Raw genomic sequence first — 15,751 nt, 5'->3', positions numbered from 1 at the left:
TTCGGATTGTCAGGGATGAGAGCCATGTGACGAGAAAGGTATTACGAATGAATGTGGAGGGAAGTAACGGGAGAGGAAAAGGTGGAATGTGTGAGAGATGATATGAAAAGAACGCGAGTGAATGATGAGATATGGGAGAAAAAGACATGCTACACCGAAGTGAATGGTATAAGGGCAAGCGAATGATGAGTCACATTACACTACACTCACTGTATGTAAGTGTATGTATTTAAGTTAGACGGAGAAGTACTTGTTCCAAACATCATGTCATACACCACAGGTCCTATACCTCTAGGGCATGTAACGATATTAAATTTAGTCTATGGTGACGGCTCGGGGGGAGCAACTTGCGGAAGCGGGCAGTTAACATAAAGTGGGCGCGGCTGTGTATGTAAGGCGGCTTTCCCACTGACATCCAGTTTTTTTCAGGATCCCGTTTTAGTAGTATAGGTGCTAATATAGTTACTGTCACACGGGGATTCTGTTTGCGGGATCCTGCATGCATACGTCTACAGAAAATCCTGCAAAAAACAGTATCCGCTAAAAACTTGACGTCAGTGGGAACCAGCTCTTAGCGAGCCAGGATGTAAGGAACACTCAACAGCATATAATACACTCACAATGCCAAAGTACTCCCCCTTGGTAAAGGTCCTCAGTTTGACGCCTTCGTCCTCGTAATCGTCATAGTTCTCGCTGATCTCCCGGACCTCGCCCGAGTGTACGAGGTACATCGAGTTGGTGATCTCGCCCTGCTTCACCACGTACATATCTGTGCGCAATATCTTATAAATATAAAGATAAAAGTTTCTTTATTTCACATAGAAAAAGAAAGGTTACATAGGTATACAGTATGTGTCTAACCATGGGGCTTTAATTCCCCGGGCTTGATTTTACTCGCTAAACTGAGCTACTTTTACTAGGGGACCAACCTTAAAATCGGGGAATTTTCTTTGGCTTTTCCATAGAAAACGTCGATATCTGATCAGCCAAAATGTATGAAAAAGTAAACTTTTTTTTTGGGATTTCAGGGTTGGTGCCATAATCAAAGTAGCTCAGTTTAGTGAGTAGAATCGAGCTCTGGATTTAAAGCCCCATGGTCAGTAACAACCTGTATTCATAGCATCATAGCAGTGCGTATACAGAAATTGCAGAGGTATACAGAAGTTGCAGCACTAGGCCAGGCCTGTATCGCGGGAGACCATTTTACCATATTGTGCCATGCCTTAAGCTACATAATATGAAAAAGGAGAAATACACCTTTGGGGCTATTCATAAATTACGTCATTTCGAATTGGGGGGGGTCTGGACATCGGATGATGGTAGTATGACGTAGGAGGAAACGGGGTCATTCGAAGCATGATTTTTCGATGATTTTTAGGGGGGGGGGGGGTCAAAAATCTTTAACGAGCCATATTTATGACGGCCAAAAAATAAGTGCATTCCCGTCGCTAGGGAGGTTTTGAGATTATACTGAGCAACTTTTACTCTGGGACCAACCCCGAAATAGCGAAAAAAAATGATTCCTCTACACGATGGTCCATCATACGGGCCCACTAGGATGTGCGATTGTGCGTGTGGAGACGGTAGTGGTGTTGGATGGCTTATGGCGCGGCGAGATGGCGATGGGATGGCCACGGTGTCGGCTTTTCGTCGGCACATCAAAGGTAGTGAGCCAGCGATGGTGCGTACGCATCTACACGTGGCCCATTCCATAGTGCTCTCAACCATCGCCTGGCCATCTCGCTGAAGGCGCTGGGCCATCGTGTAGAGGAGCCATAAGCTTACTTCCGTCGTAGTAGTATTGTCGGAGATAGCCGACCATGTGGCGGAGCAGAGCCGGCTCGCAACTCTTGAACACCGGATGCTACGATAAACGAATATATTATTTAAAATATGGAGTAGGTAAGTTATTTACCCAAGAAAGAAATATATATCGTCGCATGATTGGGAAAGCCGACCCCGCGTAACGGGACAAAGGCGAGGCAGAAGAAGAAGAATAAGAGTAGGCAAGTTATTTACCGACAAAGCTTCTAATGGATACGCATTACGCACAAAGGTTCAGGCTTTTTGTAAAGAACAATATTGATTATTTATTTTTATTTATTTATTACTATTATTAATACAAGAAATAACCTTACGATCTAACTTGTAGTCGGCCACCTTGTGGCCTCAATCGGAAACATGCACATTGTACATTGCCAAAGCAAGTGCTACCATCTACCGTTCTCGTAGGTATATACGTTTCCTTGAGCATAATAGGTTCTGCCATCTTATGGGCTACATCGGAAGCATAAACGTCATATTTACGCCTCGCGCCAAAAATCTGAAGGCTCCTATGCTGCCGCACAGACTGCGCACGATCCCTATAGCTCTACAAACCCTACGATTGTCTTTTTACCTGATCTCCAACATCTTTATAGGCTTGACACATGACTTTTAACTTGAGGCATAGAGGTGCGTCGGCAAGAAACTTGGGCAACTGTTCCCCTCGCGCCTCCCGCCACAGCAGTACTGCGTACTTGTTCACCAGGGCGATCAGCGCTGGTGATACCCGGTTGTTCTTTAGGTAGTCCTAAAAAAATCTGAAGGTCAATAGTGCAAAGCAGCAGGCGAACAGTGGAGCGCGTGAAGTATATTGGTTTTTACAAGACTGGTCGAATCAGCTGGCCTAGCCAAGGTTACAATCGCTATCGCTTCGACAACGAAAAGCATTATGTCTCTCTATCACTCTTCCATATTAGCGCGACAGTGACAGTTGCGTTTCGATCGCTACGGAGCGTAAGCGATTGGCATTTTGGCTACGCGGCCAGAAACTGTTCTTTTTCTAACTGCTGCATGGTATTGTATTCATTTACAAGAGACGAGCAGTATATTTCTAGCAGTGTTGGCCGAACGTTAATTGCAATTGACCATTAACCAGTACAAATTGAAGTGTTAACGGTAACGGACGGTTATAGTTGACGAGTCAATTTGTACTGGTTAATGGTCAAGAATATTCAATTGCATTAAAGATGGCCGATGGGGTCGAAAAGTGCTCGAGTGGAGACCACGGACTATACTTCGTTTTTTTTAGCATTAGAAATAAGGTAAACAATCTTGATGTGTCTTTTTATTGAAAAACACGTTTAAAAAATAAGTCACAGTAAATATGTAACCATTTAGAATCTAATACGATCATTTATATTCTTCTGCTATTCATTAGTAATAGTTACTGATTTTTAAAAAGCGTGTTTCAATTAAAAGACATGTCAAGATCGCTTACCTTCTTGCAAGTTCTTTCTAATGCTAAAAAAAACGAACTATAGCAAGCGCAGCTTAGGACGTCCACCCACAAGATGGACGGACGACCTTGTTAAGGCCGCCGGAAGACGCTGGATGCGGGTCGCTTCCAACCGGTACGAATGGAGGTCCAAGGGGGAGGCCTATGTTCAGCAATGGACGTCTTATGGCTGAGATGATGATGATGATGATTAACGTTTCGGCCAAAACTGATTGCTAGCTCGTGAGACATACGGGTAATAGGTACTATCGTGGCGCACTCGTAATACCCAAGTTTACCTGAAGCTCCAGAAACTTGGCGTAGTAGGTGAAGGCGCGGAAAGACGCGTAATGCACGATGTTGGAGAACTCGCCCACGTACACAACGTACATCAGCTGAGAGATGATCAGGAGAGCTGACACGTACACCACCTGCAGACAACTAACTAACTAACTATTTTGGCTCAGCGATCCAAAGAGAATCTTAGCCTCCGAAACGAGAGCATGCCATTTGTCCCGATCCTGCGCAACTTCCTGCCAGTTACTGACGCTCACTAGATACTGAGTTACTGAGTCAGTTACTGAGTTTCAGCTTCGCGTCAGTATTAACCTCTGCAAACAACGGTTTTTCTATATCAGAGGTATACGAGCAGACTAACAACTAAAACACCAGAGGAGTTGCAATCAATATCTGGCCTTAAAGAAATATTCGTGTTCACTGTTCATCACACAAATAAAAGCCCTTACCGGGATTCGAACCCAGGACCGTCGGCTTCACACCAGGGTCACAGTACACAGTAGGCAGGGTCGCTGCACAGTACGGTGTCGTCAGCAATATTTATTATTTTATTTGTTAGCCTGTTGTGTCCCACTGCTGGGCAAAGGCCTCCCTCTCTTTCTTCCACGCGTCTCGTTCTATGGCAATATTAGGCCAATCTTTCCGAAAGACGTCAAGATCGTGCCGCCACCTCCTTCTAGGTCTGCCGTGACGCCGCACTATGTTTGGTGTCCACTCGGTAGTTTTCTTGGCCCACAAGTCGTTTGGCATACGGCAGATGTGTCCGGCCCAGTCCCATTTAAGCTTGGCGGCTGTCAGGGCTACGTCGGCTACTACGTCAGCAATAATGATACTGTAGTTTGTACCTCTATCTCCTTCTTGGGCATTATGTCAGCAACACCGCTGTGAGCGAAGCTTGTCAGAACGAAGTACACGCTGCAGATGTATTTGTTGTCGCAAAGCGGGTCCCCGGAATCTGCAAGAAACATAATTATTACATTTTAATGAAATTAGATAGTTTTATCTTTTGATTAGCCTAAGACTTAAGACCTATGCACACCGGCTGCGTGTGCATGACGTGCACGTGCGCGTGCGGCGTTGTAGTATACAGATCCTTATGGGAGATGGCACACCGCTTGCGTGACGTGTGCGTGTGCGGCTCCAACATTTTAGCGCACGCGCACGTCACGCACGCGCAAGCCGGTGTGCACAGTGCATGCATATCATGCGGCAAGATAGACAGACAAGTTAAACAACGCCATGATCTCTGCCAACTCCACGTTGCGTTTTGAATGACTATATGTGGATTGTAAATCCCATCATGATAATGAATGATTTCTTATTATTATTATTAAGCTAGTTATATACTTATATTTACCGCTATATTGCCAAGACTGCCCCGGTTCAGCGCGGTCTACGCTAAGCCCGATGAAGAACCATAGACAAGTCAAACAGTGGATTAAAATTGTAAACCACATGATGAGAGTCAACGTGCTGAACAACAGATTCTCTGTAGCTCGCTTCTGATAGCGTTTCAGGTATTTGGATACTGTTGCCTGCAACAATAGTTTTAGTGATAAAAACCGGGCAAGTGCGAATTGGACTCGCGCACGAAGGGTTCCGTACCATAATGCAAAAAAAGGCAACAAAAAAAAAACGGTCACCCATCCAAGTACTGACCCCGCCCGACGTTGCTTAACTTCGGTCAAAAATCACGTTTGTTGTATGGGAGCCCCACTTAAATATTTATTTTATTCTGTTTTTAGTATTTGTTGCTATAGCGGCAACAGAAATACATCATCTGTGAAAATTTCAACTGTCTAGCTATCACGGTTCTTGAGATACAGCCTGGTGACAGACGGACGGACAGCAGAGTCTTAGTAATACGGTCCCGTTTTACCCTTTGGGTACGGAACCCTAAAAATGTACTTACTAACTAGAAACATAGATAGATAGATATAGTTGGTCAAGCAGATCTTGTCAGTAGAAAAAGGCAAATTTGAAAAATGTAGGCGCGAAGGGATATCGTCGTATAGAAAATTTGAATTTCGCGCCTTTTTCTACTGGCAAGATTTGTTTAACCATCTATAATCTGTTTATTTGTTTGCTACAATCAAAGAGAACTTTTTGTCTATGGCTCAATCGAAAATTGGGAAGTCGGTTAAATTTAGCTTCAAAGATTTGACCCACACTAACAAACTTACATACTAAAAAGCTTGTAATGAAGGACTCACTATATGTTTACAAACATAGGTACAGTCAGCAGCAGAAGTTGCAAAGCGGGCGAGGTGTTCAAAATTACCTCGACACGCTCTTATTCTTTTAACAATAAAGTCGCGTCAAGATCATTTTGCATACCGGGCCCGTTTAGCAACGTCTGTTGCCGATTGTACAGTGGCGTTCAAAAGTGCATGGATGGATGTCGACCGTAATGCCTTAATATTACGGTTGAAACATGTCCATGCACTTTTGAACGCCAGTGTACATTACACTCACAAGCCTCAGAACCCTGTTGAGACGCAGACAGGACAGCAAGAGCCAGGGGTCACTCTTCAACAAGCAGAACAACTCGATGGGCACGAACGAAGCCACGTCTACTTTGAACTCCATGCTTTTGAAGTACCTATATGATATATGTAGATTTGTTTGTAAAAAGTTAAAAGTTGTTTTCGGTCTCAGGCTTTCACTTTGGGCCTCGCATCGAAATAAAAGTTTTGCCCTGTGCCTCGCGGGCACACGAACGCCTTCAGAGGAAACAGTCACCGTGGTCGAAACCGACAGTACATACAGGTTGTGTCTGACCATGGGGCTTTAAGTCCAGGGCTCGATTCTACTCGCTAAACTGAGCTATTTTTATTACGGCACCAACCCCGTAATCCCGAAAGACATTTTTACTTTTTCATACATTTTGGTTGATCAAAAATCAACGTTTTCTATGGAAAAGTCAAAAAAAATTCCCCTATTTTAGGGTTGGTCCCATTCCCATAGTAAAAGTAGCTCAGTTTAGCGAGTAAAATCAAGCCCTGGATTTAAAGCCCCATGGTCAGTAACATACTGTATACCTAATATATTGCGCTATACCTGAATTTATGTTGCCAGGCAGATACTGAACAAATTTAGGGTTATCCAAAGGCGCTTAGCCAATCAAATTCAAACTATCACATTGTAGCGCTGTACCTACTAGCGTTCATGCCCCATTCTTATTACCCGTAAGGCCAATCCTGAGATATGGAGGGAAATGAATGAATTAATTAATGAATGAATACACTAACGTCATCTTGGCATTCTCATGATCCTCAGTCGGCAGCTTCACTAGTCGTGGCAACGTGAAGTACAGCACAATCTTGATCAGAAAGCATACATCGAGCGTGTATAACGACGCCAATACCGGTACAGAGTTGTTTTGAAAACCGGCGTTGTACAGGTCCATGTATACGCAGAGCATGGAGGTTATTATGAGAAATACCTGTAAATAAGTTTTCAGTTATAGACCGACCGATTAAATGGCTCCTCTACACGATGGCCCAGCGCCGGCCACTCCAAGGGACGCATTTATGCGTTAGAGGGAGCAAGTGATATTGCTATGTCATTCTACCGCATGGCTGCGTCCCTTGGAGTGGCCGGCGCTGGGCCATCGTGTAGAGGAGCCATTATATGAGTCCGCGCCTACGCCCGCACCCTCCCCGCCGCCCGTAGTCGTCCTACCCCGTCGCCCCCGTACCGCGCAGGCGAGGACTCATTTAAGCGGTCGGTCTATAGCACTAATGACGTAGAGAAAATTTTGACTACGCGTAAGCGTGTGAGATTTAATGCAAAACTTTTCATTATGAGAGAATTCAGTCTCTTCAAACCTACATATCGAAGAGACTCAGAGACGCCACAGGAGACCGAAGAGTTGGCAGCTTCCTCGCTCAGTGTAGTAGTCTAACAATCCAGCGAGGAAATGCTGCCAGCGTTGCGAAGTGCGTGATGGGAAATACAAGCGACGATAAATGTGAACTTTTAGGGACATCTTCAATAATCTATTTTACATTGTTAACTGTCTGATGAAATATGTCCCAGTCAGGCCTAAAGCAGGGCCAAAAGTGAAAATTGAAACACAAAATTTAATTACCGCAACACTCGGGATACCTGGACTATGCCGCTTCTGATTTTGGATTTGATAGCGAGATGCTTGATGAATATTGTGTTCTGGGGCTTCGACGACGTCCGCCGAAATTCACCAGTAGCGTTAGATTTGATACATAACTAAAAGTAAGATAAATAAGTACCTAATTACATTCATATGGAAAAATGTAGTAAGTAATATACCTATGTAGTTGGAAGGCGAATTCAACAACGGTGAAATCACACATGCTGTCACAGAATAGGTACCAGTACCTGAGTAGGTAATACGATTACACGAAATTGTTAAATATGATTTTTAACAATGGAATTATCATCTCTATTTTCTTGTATGCGTACATTTATTAATACTCGTATAATTTTGTTTTATTCGTCTCTTCTTATTTCGATTGACCGACGCAAGCGTGTATGAAATAAACCTTCCAACGCGAACAGTTCCTCGTAAGACCCAGCCTAAAAAGTTTTCAAATTTTTTATTTGAACCTTATTCTATAAGTAAATTGGAACGAATTTCGTTTGTTTTAAAAAGCAATGAAATAAAAGAAATGCTACTTTATTTGGTTCATGAAAGGTTCAATTTAGATTGCATATTGTACATTGTAGTTTACATTTAGTTTAAGTGTAATGACTCCTCTACACGATGGGCCAACGACAGCCACTTCAAGGGACGTAATTATGCGTTAGAGGGAACAAGTGATATTGCTATCTCATTCCACCGCATGGCTGCGTCCCTTGGAGTGGCCGGCGTTGGCCCATCGTGTAGAGGAGCCATAAGGCCTGAGTGGACGCTCGGAGCGGAGCGTTCGGCGGCGGCGGGGCGAGCAGCGTGGCGTCGGGCTCACAAATGATTTGAGCTGCGTGCACTAAGGCCGCTCCTATACGTTTGCATTTGTCACACACGCCGCACGCCTCGCCCCGCTGCACGCCCAACTCGAGCGTCCACTCAGGCCTTACACTCAGGAGGCTATAGATAGACGATCTAACCTGATTATCTTGTCGATGCGTCGCCATAAGCTGCAGCACCAACGGGAAGCAGTCCCGGACGATGGCATGGAACGCCTTGGTCCGCATCCGGAGCAGCTGCACGTCCGTGGCTGCCACCAGACGGGAGCGCACGCGCCACGACACCGCGTCCGACAGGTTGCCCGCCATGCTGTCGACGCGCAAGCAGTACCGTCTTTACCACAAGGGCACACGGCCCGTGCCCAGGGCCCCCATCCTCAGGGGGCCCCGAGATCAGACAGTAACAGTATATTTGATTACCCATAATAAATAGAAGGTCATAGTAGAAAAATGTTAGTTCAATTTGCTTTGTTTACTTTCCAAAAGTCCCAAAAATTGTTATGTGCCCAAGGGCCCAGCATAGTTTAAGACGGCCCTGCATGCAAGTAGGTTAACACCCGAATAACTTGAGGACTCCACTCAGTTTTTAGATTCGACTAATAAAACCAAAAAAGGAAAATTATTTAAAAATGTCCTGAGCTGCAGTTGGCCGCTGTACACGAAATATAGCTGTGCCCTCTAGGGTGTGGTTACTGTCAGCTCAGCAATGGCCCCAAAAAAAGGTCAGATTAAACGTAAGTAACAACTTAACAAGTCCCAACACCAAGCATATTGAAAGTCCTCTAAATCCAGTCTAAAAACCTTAGCTTCGAAATGCTGTAGACTGCTCGGGCGGATATCAGATCCAGTATAGATGGAAAAGGCAGTAGATCTTTAGATAATTATGTTCATTCCTTCCAACACCAAGTAAAGTCACTATTACAATTTTCTTTCTCTAAGTGCTTTGATGTACCAACACGCACGTGATTGTTGCGCCATTTAGGGTCCCCGTTAAATTGGTTGAACAATACTTACGCTATAGAATTTCTAATTTAGCAAGAACCCCAAATGGCATAACAATCCCGTGTGGTGACTACATAGAAGATAGAAAGAAAATGAAGATCTTGAACTCACCTTCCAACATCAAGTTTAGTGACCTTGCAGACTCCTTCTGCCGAGTCAGTGGTCCTCAGCTGCAGCTGGCCGCTGTAAACAAAGTACAGGTGCTGGGTCACGTCGTCCTCTTGGAAGATGGTGGTGCCCTCTAGGAAGTGGATGCTGCGCACTGCACGGCCCAGGACGCGGAGGAGGGATACGTCGCAGTCAGAGAGGATCGGGCACTGAAACAAATGTTGGAAAATATAGTTTGTCAAACCAAATTGTCAGTCAGTAAGAACCAGGAAAACTATACTCATCCGTTTCTTTTGGGTGCTAGTACTAGTGTAAGATAAAGATAATATGATTCTCTCTGTCTAGTTATGATTGAAATGAGACAGTCCTTTGACAAACTATAGATGGTCAAGCAAATCTTGTCAGTAAAAAAGGAACGAAATTCAAATTTTCTATGAGACGATATCCCTTCGCGCCTACATTTTTCAAATTTGCCGCCTTTTCTACTGATAAGATCTGCTTGACCAACTTTATATGAGACTTATGTTTGTAATATCTGTGGTAATAGTATCCGAAACAAAAGTATCAGTATAGAATATTTCGAAACGTATCTTTAAAAAAATGATATATGCAATGTCAAATGGATGGCCACACACTCTTTGGCTGAAGCTTCCGTAACGATATGTAAGTACTTAGTAAGTACTACAGTAAAAAATAACTTAATATTAAAATAAAACCTAAGTATTCTTCGAAACCTGCGTTTGATTCAAACTCCAATACTAGATGGCGCAGTTGGTAGGATTTTTCCAAGTCGAATCCTCAAGTCTGTTTTGTCTACCATAAGTCGCTCTTTGTTATAGTGCTTATTAAAGAAACCTTGTTATTTAAGCCATTGTAAGGGTACGAGTATTATGGTTGGCTTTAATCCACGAGATAAAATATAGTTGGTCAAACCAATTTGTCAGTCAGTAACAACCAGGAAAACTAACCATCCTTTTCTTTTGGGTGCAAGTATGTACTAGTGTAAGACACAGATAGTATGATTCTCTCTGTCTATGATTGAAACGAGACAGTCCTACTGATTTGTCACTTTTTAACACTACTGTAATAAGGTAAATTTAGTACCTTAGCGAATGCAGCTCCGTACAGGTGCATTATGGCGTCGCTCCGCAGAGTGATCTGATCGCATAGTTTGAGTACATTGCGCGCGTCTATACTATCAGTGTTTATCCAGTTGAATTCGTAGTGATCCATGATTTCTCTGGAATCACGAAATATAACGATATATATATATGTTGAGTATTTATTTATTTTTATTTATACCTATATATATTATATGTATATGTATTCTTGTATTGTTATATTTCTATTTATGTATATTTGGAGTAATGTGTATTCAAAACGTGCATTTTATTTATTTTAGGGATTGTACACTTTTGCTTTTGTGTGTCATTCATCGTTACTTCTGTCCTACTCATTTCCTCAAAGGTTAACTGGAAGAGATCCCATTCAGGGATAAGTTCGCCTTTGTTGTATTTAATTGACTCTGTAACTGTGTTTCTCGTGTTTATATTTCTATGTACAATAAAGTAAATACATACATACATACATACATACATAACGTGACAAAAATATATTTATAAGGGAGCCACAATTTTTCATTTTATAAGAAAATTGGGTACTTTCCTACTAATCAAATCAGCTTCTTTTTAGGGTTCCGTACCGTATCAAAATCGGGTAAAAACGGGATCGTGAAGAAACCGGACTAATCCCAATAAGGGGAAACTATTCCCCTCCGGGTTGGAAGGTCAGATGGCAGTCGCTTTTGTAAAAACTAGTGCCTACTTTAGGAATGTCAAGCGGACCCCAGGCTCCTATGAGCTGTGGCAAAATGCCGGGATAACGCGAGGAGGAAAAGAGGTGGGTGATTTTAAGCTATATAGGGTAATTGCGTCAGTGTACCGTCCGGTGTCAGTTTCCGTCCACTTGACGGATTAGCAAATAATACATTTCATTTATAATTTGCTTCTTACGAAATATAATTTTTATGTAGATAGATAAATAGTTTAGATATTAAGGATTGCAAGAAGACCAAATTTGTGCAGGAATGAAGATTTATAATCAAATTTCGCCAAGTGGACGGAAACTGACACCGGACGGAAACTAGCGCAACGACCCTACTTCTGCAGCTGCTTATCAAGATTCTCCCGGCGCATGAATTGCAGCAAGTCCCGCATGTGCTCCTGGTAGGCGGCCAGCGTTCTGTCCACGTTCGCTCGGAGACTAATGATGCGCACTGACATGTAGATCGTTGCCAGAGAACCTGAAAAATTTTTTTGGCAAAAATTTCATTTTTGGTACAAGCTTTTATCGCTGACTGTACTTTTCTTACGACAAACAACTAATACTCATCGAGACAATTCTAAAAACCCCTAACAATTAGGTTGTGGCCACCTCCTATCTCCATAATCAGACTCGGTGGCACCATAATATCGCATTGTCATCCGATTTATACATGCATGCAAAATTTCAGCTCAATCGGAAACCGGGAAGTGGATCAAATTTAACTTGCAAGATTTGGTTACAGACAGACATAGACAGACAACGGTCAGGTGAAACTAAATAAAAGCTTGTAAAAAAAATATTCAGGCGAAATAAACCCTCTATTTATACAGTTTTTTCTTCTGCCAAACTGCAAAACAGTTTGTTGGCAGAGGGGACTCCCTTAAAACATAGATGGGCAGACATGCCTTTGCCAAAAGACTTCAAAAGAGTTATAGTCAGTTCAGACACAAAAAATTATTTCCTAGAATACTTATAATCGAGATGTAGGTATCCTGTAGGACCAAAAAGTCTTGACAGCTCCCCTTTGATGCTTTTCATGTATGTATTCTATTTTTCCTGGTCGCGAAACATATGGCCCCAGAAGGGCAGGGCCGTCTTAAACTATGCTGGGGCCCTTGGGCACATAAGAATTTGGGCCCTTTTGGAAAGTAAAAAGAAAGCGAATTAAACTAACATTTTTCTACTATCGTCGGGTGACAAGCAAAAGTCACTAAGTACTATCAAAAAATTTAAGTAACAATGCACTTTATTACACTTGTAAGCGCCACTTAACTTAGGTTTAACCCGTTAAAGCTGAAGTTACCATGGTTACCAGTACAATTTGACACTTGATTAACGGTTTGACTGGTTAACCCCGGTTTAGGGGAATGGTGCAAGTGGGCCTAACACGGTTAATTGTCCAATAATTTCAATGGTGTTAGTTAGTGACTTTTGCTTGTCACCCGACGCTATGATCTTCTATTTATTATAGGTAATGAAATATACTGTTACTGTCTGTCCTTCAGGCCCCCCGAGGATGGGGGCCCTGGGCACGGGCCCCCTGTGCCCTCATGGTAAAGACGGTACATGCAGAAGGGTCCTTACATTAATGCTTTTGAAATAACATACCTCTTGAGGAAGATTTAGGGCCCCTTGCACCATTCCACTAACCCATGGTTAAGCGGTTAAACCATTAACCTAGTGTCAAATTGTACTGGTAACCATGGTAACTCCAGGTTTAACTGGTTAACCCCGGGTTGGTGGAATGGTGCAAGTGGGCCTTAGGCGTATAATTTGTTAACCTGTGCGAAGCCGGGGCTGCTAGTAAACTATAAAATAGAGAATCTCACCGAGCACCATACTCCAGAACAGCACGCTCATTATATGAAGGTTAGAGGGCGCTATGGTGTTATATCCCGTCGTCGTCGCCTCGTACACGATCCAGAAGTAACACCCCACGTGCAGGTTGAAAGGAGTCTCCGTCACGTTGAAGCGAACTACGGGTGAAAATAATTAATTTACCTATGTATACAGGGTGTTACTGACCATGGGGCTTTAAATCCAAGGCTCGATTATACTCGCTAAACTGAGCTACTTTTATTATGGCACCAAAAAACACGAAATCCCAAAAAAAATTTTACTTTTTCATACATTTTGGCTGATCAGATGTCGACGATGGAAAAGCCATACATTTTTCCCCGATTTTATGGTTGGTCCCATAGTAAAAGTAGCTCAGTTTAGCGAGTAAAATCAAGCCCTGGAATTAAAGCCCGATGGTCAGACACATACTGTAGACACAGAATAAATAATAGTGCTAGGTACCTACAGAAGACTCACTCACTAACAAAACGCGTCTGTTGCGATCAGGACAGGTATGGCCGCTAGGTGGCGACAGCGCCACGCGCGGCTTATGGCTAGCCTCCAAAATTGGTGTGAAACGGATGTATACTTTTAGCTACCTGTAGCAAAGCGACGAAATCGCGGAGTGAGTCACGCCTGATATACTTAGACCGTATAAATTAATAAATATCTAATTCTTTTCAATTTTTTGTATATTTTCCCTATTCCTTTTTGTGTAATATGTATATTGTATGTTAATCCTATAAATTTTATATGTATTTATAAATATCCTTTATCTTTCTGGTACCTTGTTGTACATTTTGCTGTATTTGTCACCCTCTTTTCACTTTCTCCTCTCATCTACTCAAAGGTTAACTGGAAGAGATCCCTCAAAGGGATAAGTTCGCCTATGTCTTTTTCAGAAATCATAAATCAGAAATTTTATTTGCTAAAAACATGGTCATTACAAGGTATTTACAAAAGAAATATTGAGTTTCACATGCTTTGTCAGTAAAGAAATGCAAATATAAACACTTATTCTAGTATAACTATTTTTACGAAACCATAATCAGTACATTTAATTACATAATTTACATACTTAATAGCTACGGGCAATTTCATTTCTTTTCAGGAATTCGTTAACAGAGTAGAAGCATTCTTCTAGCAACCATTACTAAAATAATACAATACAACTTTCTTTTCGACTTTTAGTGTTTGAATTTTGTACAATACGAGTAAAGAGTTTGTCTACTTAGCTACGTTTAACGTCGGAATTAAAAGTAAAAATAATGAAATTATTTCGCGGTAGACCCGTATATGTAATCAAATAAATATAAAGGTTGGCTTTGCGAGGCTCCCCCTAATCGCGAGGCCGTGAGCGTAGGCCCCATTCGCCCACGCCTAACTAGCGAAGAGCAGTCAAATTTATAAGATAAGGGGTCTGGGTTTGCGTCTCAGGCAAGACATACAAGCAAGACAAAGAGACACATATATTCATAGTTCATCGCTGGCTGTTCACAATGCCGGCGAGAACACTCGCTCTACTAGTTTGTCGCCGCGATAAGATAAAACTAGTTCAGCGGTACTCGCTCGGCGATGCTCGCTTCGTAGTTGAACTCAAGCTGCGAGACCAATCAGTCTGCGTGTTCGACTACGCTGCACCGCCCGAGCGAGTGTCGCGAGTAATAGCCCGTCGCACTCGAACACTCGCCTATAGCCGAGCGACAAAACTATTGAAGCTAACACTCGCTTCTCGCCGCTCGCCCACTCGTTTCTAGTTTATCGTTCTACTCGCTTATCGCTCATCGTCGGCGGTGGGACAAGTGCCTTAAAAAGTGAAGTAACTATGCTCACAAGCGTTATTATACAGGTGTATCCAGGAGCCCCCGGGGTCATTGAAAGGCACGAAGGCCCACCGGGTGTTGTCCTCCGAGTGGTATATCCGCACCGATGAGAAGATGAGGCAAACCGTCAGCACATTCAGGATCGTCAGGAAGATGGGGATAGTTTTGAACCTGGGAGAGGATAAATACTCTATAACCTTTTAACCGCCATAGACATTAATTAATTAATTTTTAACAAAAGCTTCTAATTTGTAATACAAAGCGGATGTCACCTTTTGACAGCTTTACTTAGAAAGGGATGTAGATAGTATGTAGGGGAAACTATGTCATGTACAAGAGAAGACGCGGAGAGTATTTACAAAATATATTTTTACAATATTATTTACATCAATTTACAAATTCCACTGTAGAAGGTAGAGAAGCAATAGTACTCTCTCCAGGCGGGTGTTATGCCTGGGGACCGAAGTCCGTGAGAGTTGGTCGGAAGTTATATATTACCTATATAGCAACTGACGTTATAACTCCGTAAGCGCGATGTAGGTCTCACATACTAATTGCGTTCTAGACGTACTATCTTCTTAGCAGTTTGTACGTTCTAGCTCCCTAACGCCATCTGTTAGATTATTATGGCAAGACGTTGGCAGTGACAGCT

General features: G+C 42.7%; 1 protein-coding gene across 1 annotated transcript in view; it reads right to left on the bottom strand.

The window, feature by feature from the left end:
• The window catches only part of LOC134675758 (uncharacterized), a 43,486-nt gene that overhangs the window by 2,400 nt on the left and 25,335 nt on the right, over nucleotides 1–15,751 (bottom strand). Inside the window, exons 26-40 of the mRNA XM_063534068.1 lie at nucleotides 15,110–15,270; nucleotides 13,267–13,413; nucleotides 11,774–11,915; nucleotides 10,718–10,853; nucleotides 9,617–9,822; nucleotides 8,645–8,813; nucleotides 7,667–7,783; nucleotides 6,808–7,001; nucleotides 6,032–6,158; nucleotides 4,914–5,091; nucleotides 4,402–4,511; nucleotides 3,559–3,690; nucleotides 2,399–2,572; nucleotides 1,786–1,864; nucleotides 621–769 (exon numbers count right to left, since the gene is read on the bottom strand). Of these exons, the coding sequence (XP_063390138.1) occupies nucleotides 621–769; nucleotides 1,786–1,864; nucleotides 2,399–2,572; nucleotides 3,559–3,690; nucleotides 4,402–4,511; nucleotides 4,914–5,091; nucleotides 6,032–6,158; nucleotides 6,808–7,001; nucleotides 7,667–7,783; nucleotides 8,645–8,813; nucleotides 9,617–9,822; nucleotides 10,718–10,853; nucleotides 11,774–11,915; nucleotides 13,267–13,413; nucleotides 15,110–15,270 (2,221 nt within the window). The remainder of the gene's footprint in view (nucleotides 1–620; nucleotides 770–1,785; nucleotides 1,865–2,398; nucleotides 2,573–3,558; nucleotides 3,691–4,401; nucleotides 4,512–4,913; nucleotides 5,092–6,031; nucleotides 6,159–6,807; nucleotides 7,002–7,666; nucleotides 7,784–8,644; nucleotides 8,814–9,616; nucleotides 9,823–10,717; nucleotides 10,854–11,773; nucleotides 11,916–13,266; nucleotides 13,414–15,109; nucleotides 15,271–15,751) is intronic.

This window comes from Cydia fagiglandana, chromosome 23, assembly GCF_963556715.1.
Source record: "Cydia fagiglandana chromosome 23, ilCydFagi1.1, whole genome shotgun sequence".
Classification (NCBI taxonomy): Eukaryota; Metazoa; Arthropoda; class Insecta; order Lepidoptera; family Tortricidae; genus Cydia; species Cydia fagiglandana.
Note: the sequence above shows the minus strand (reverse complement) of the source record. Positions and strands in the feature narration are given on the sequence as shown.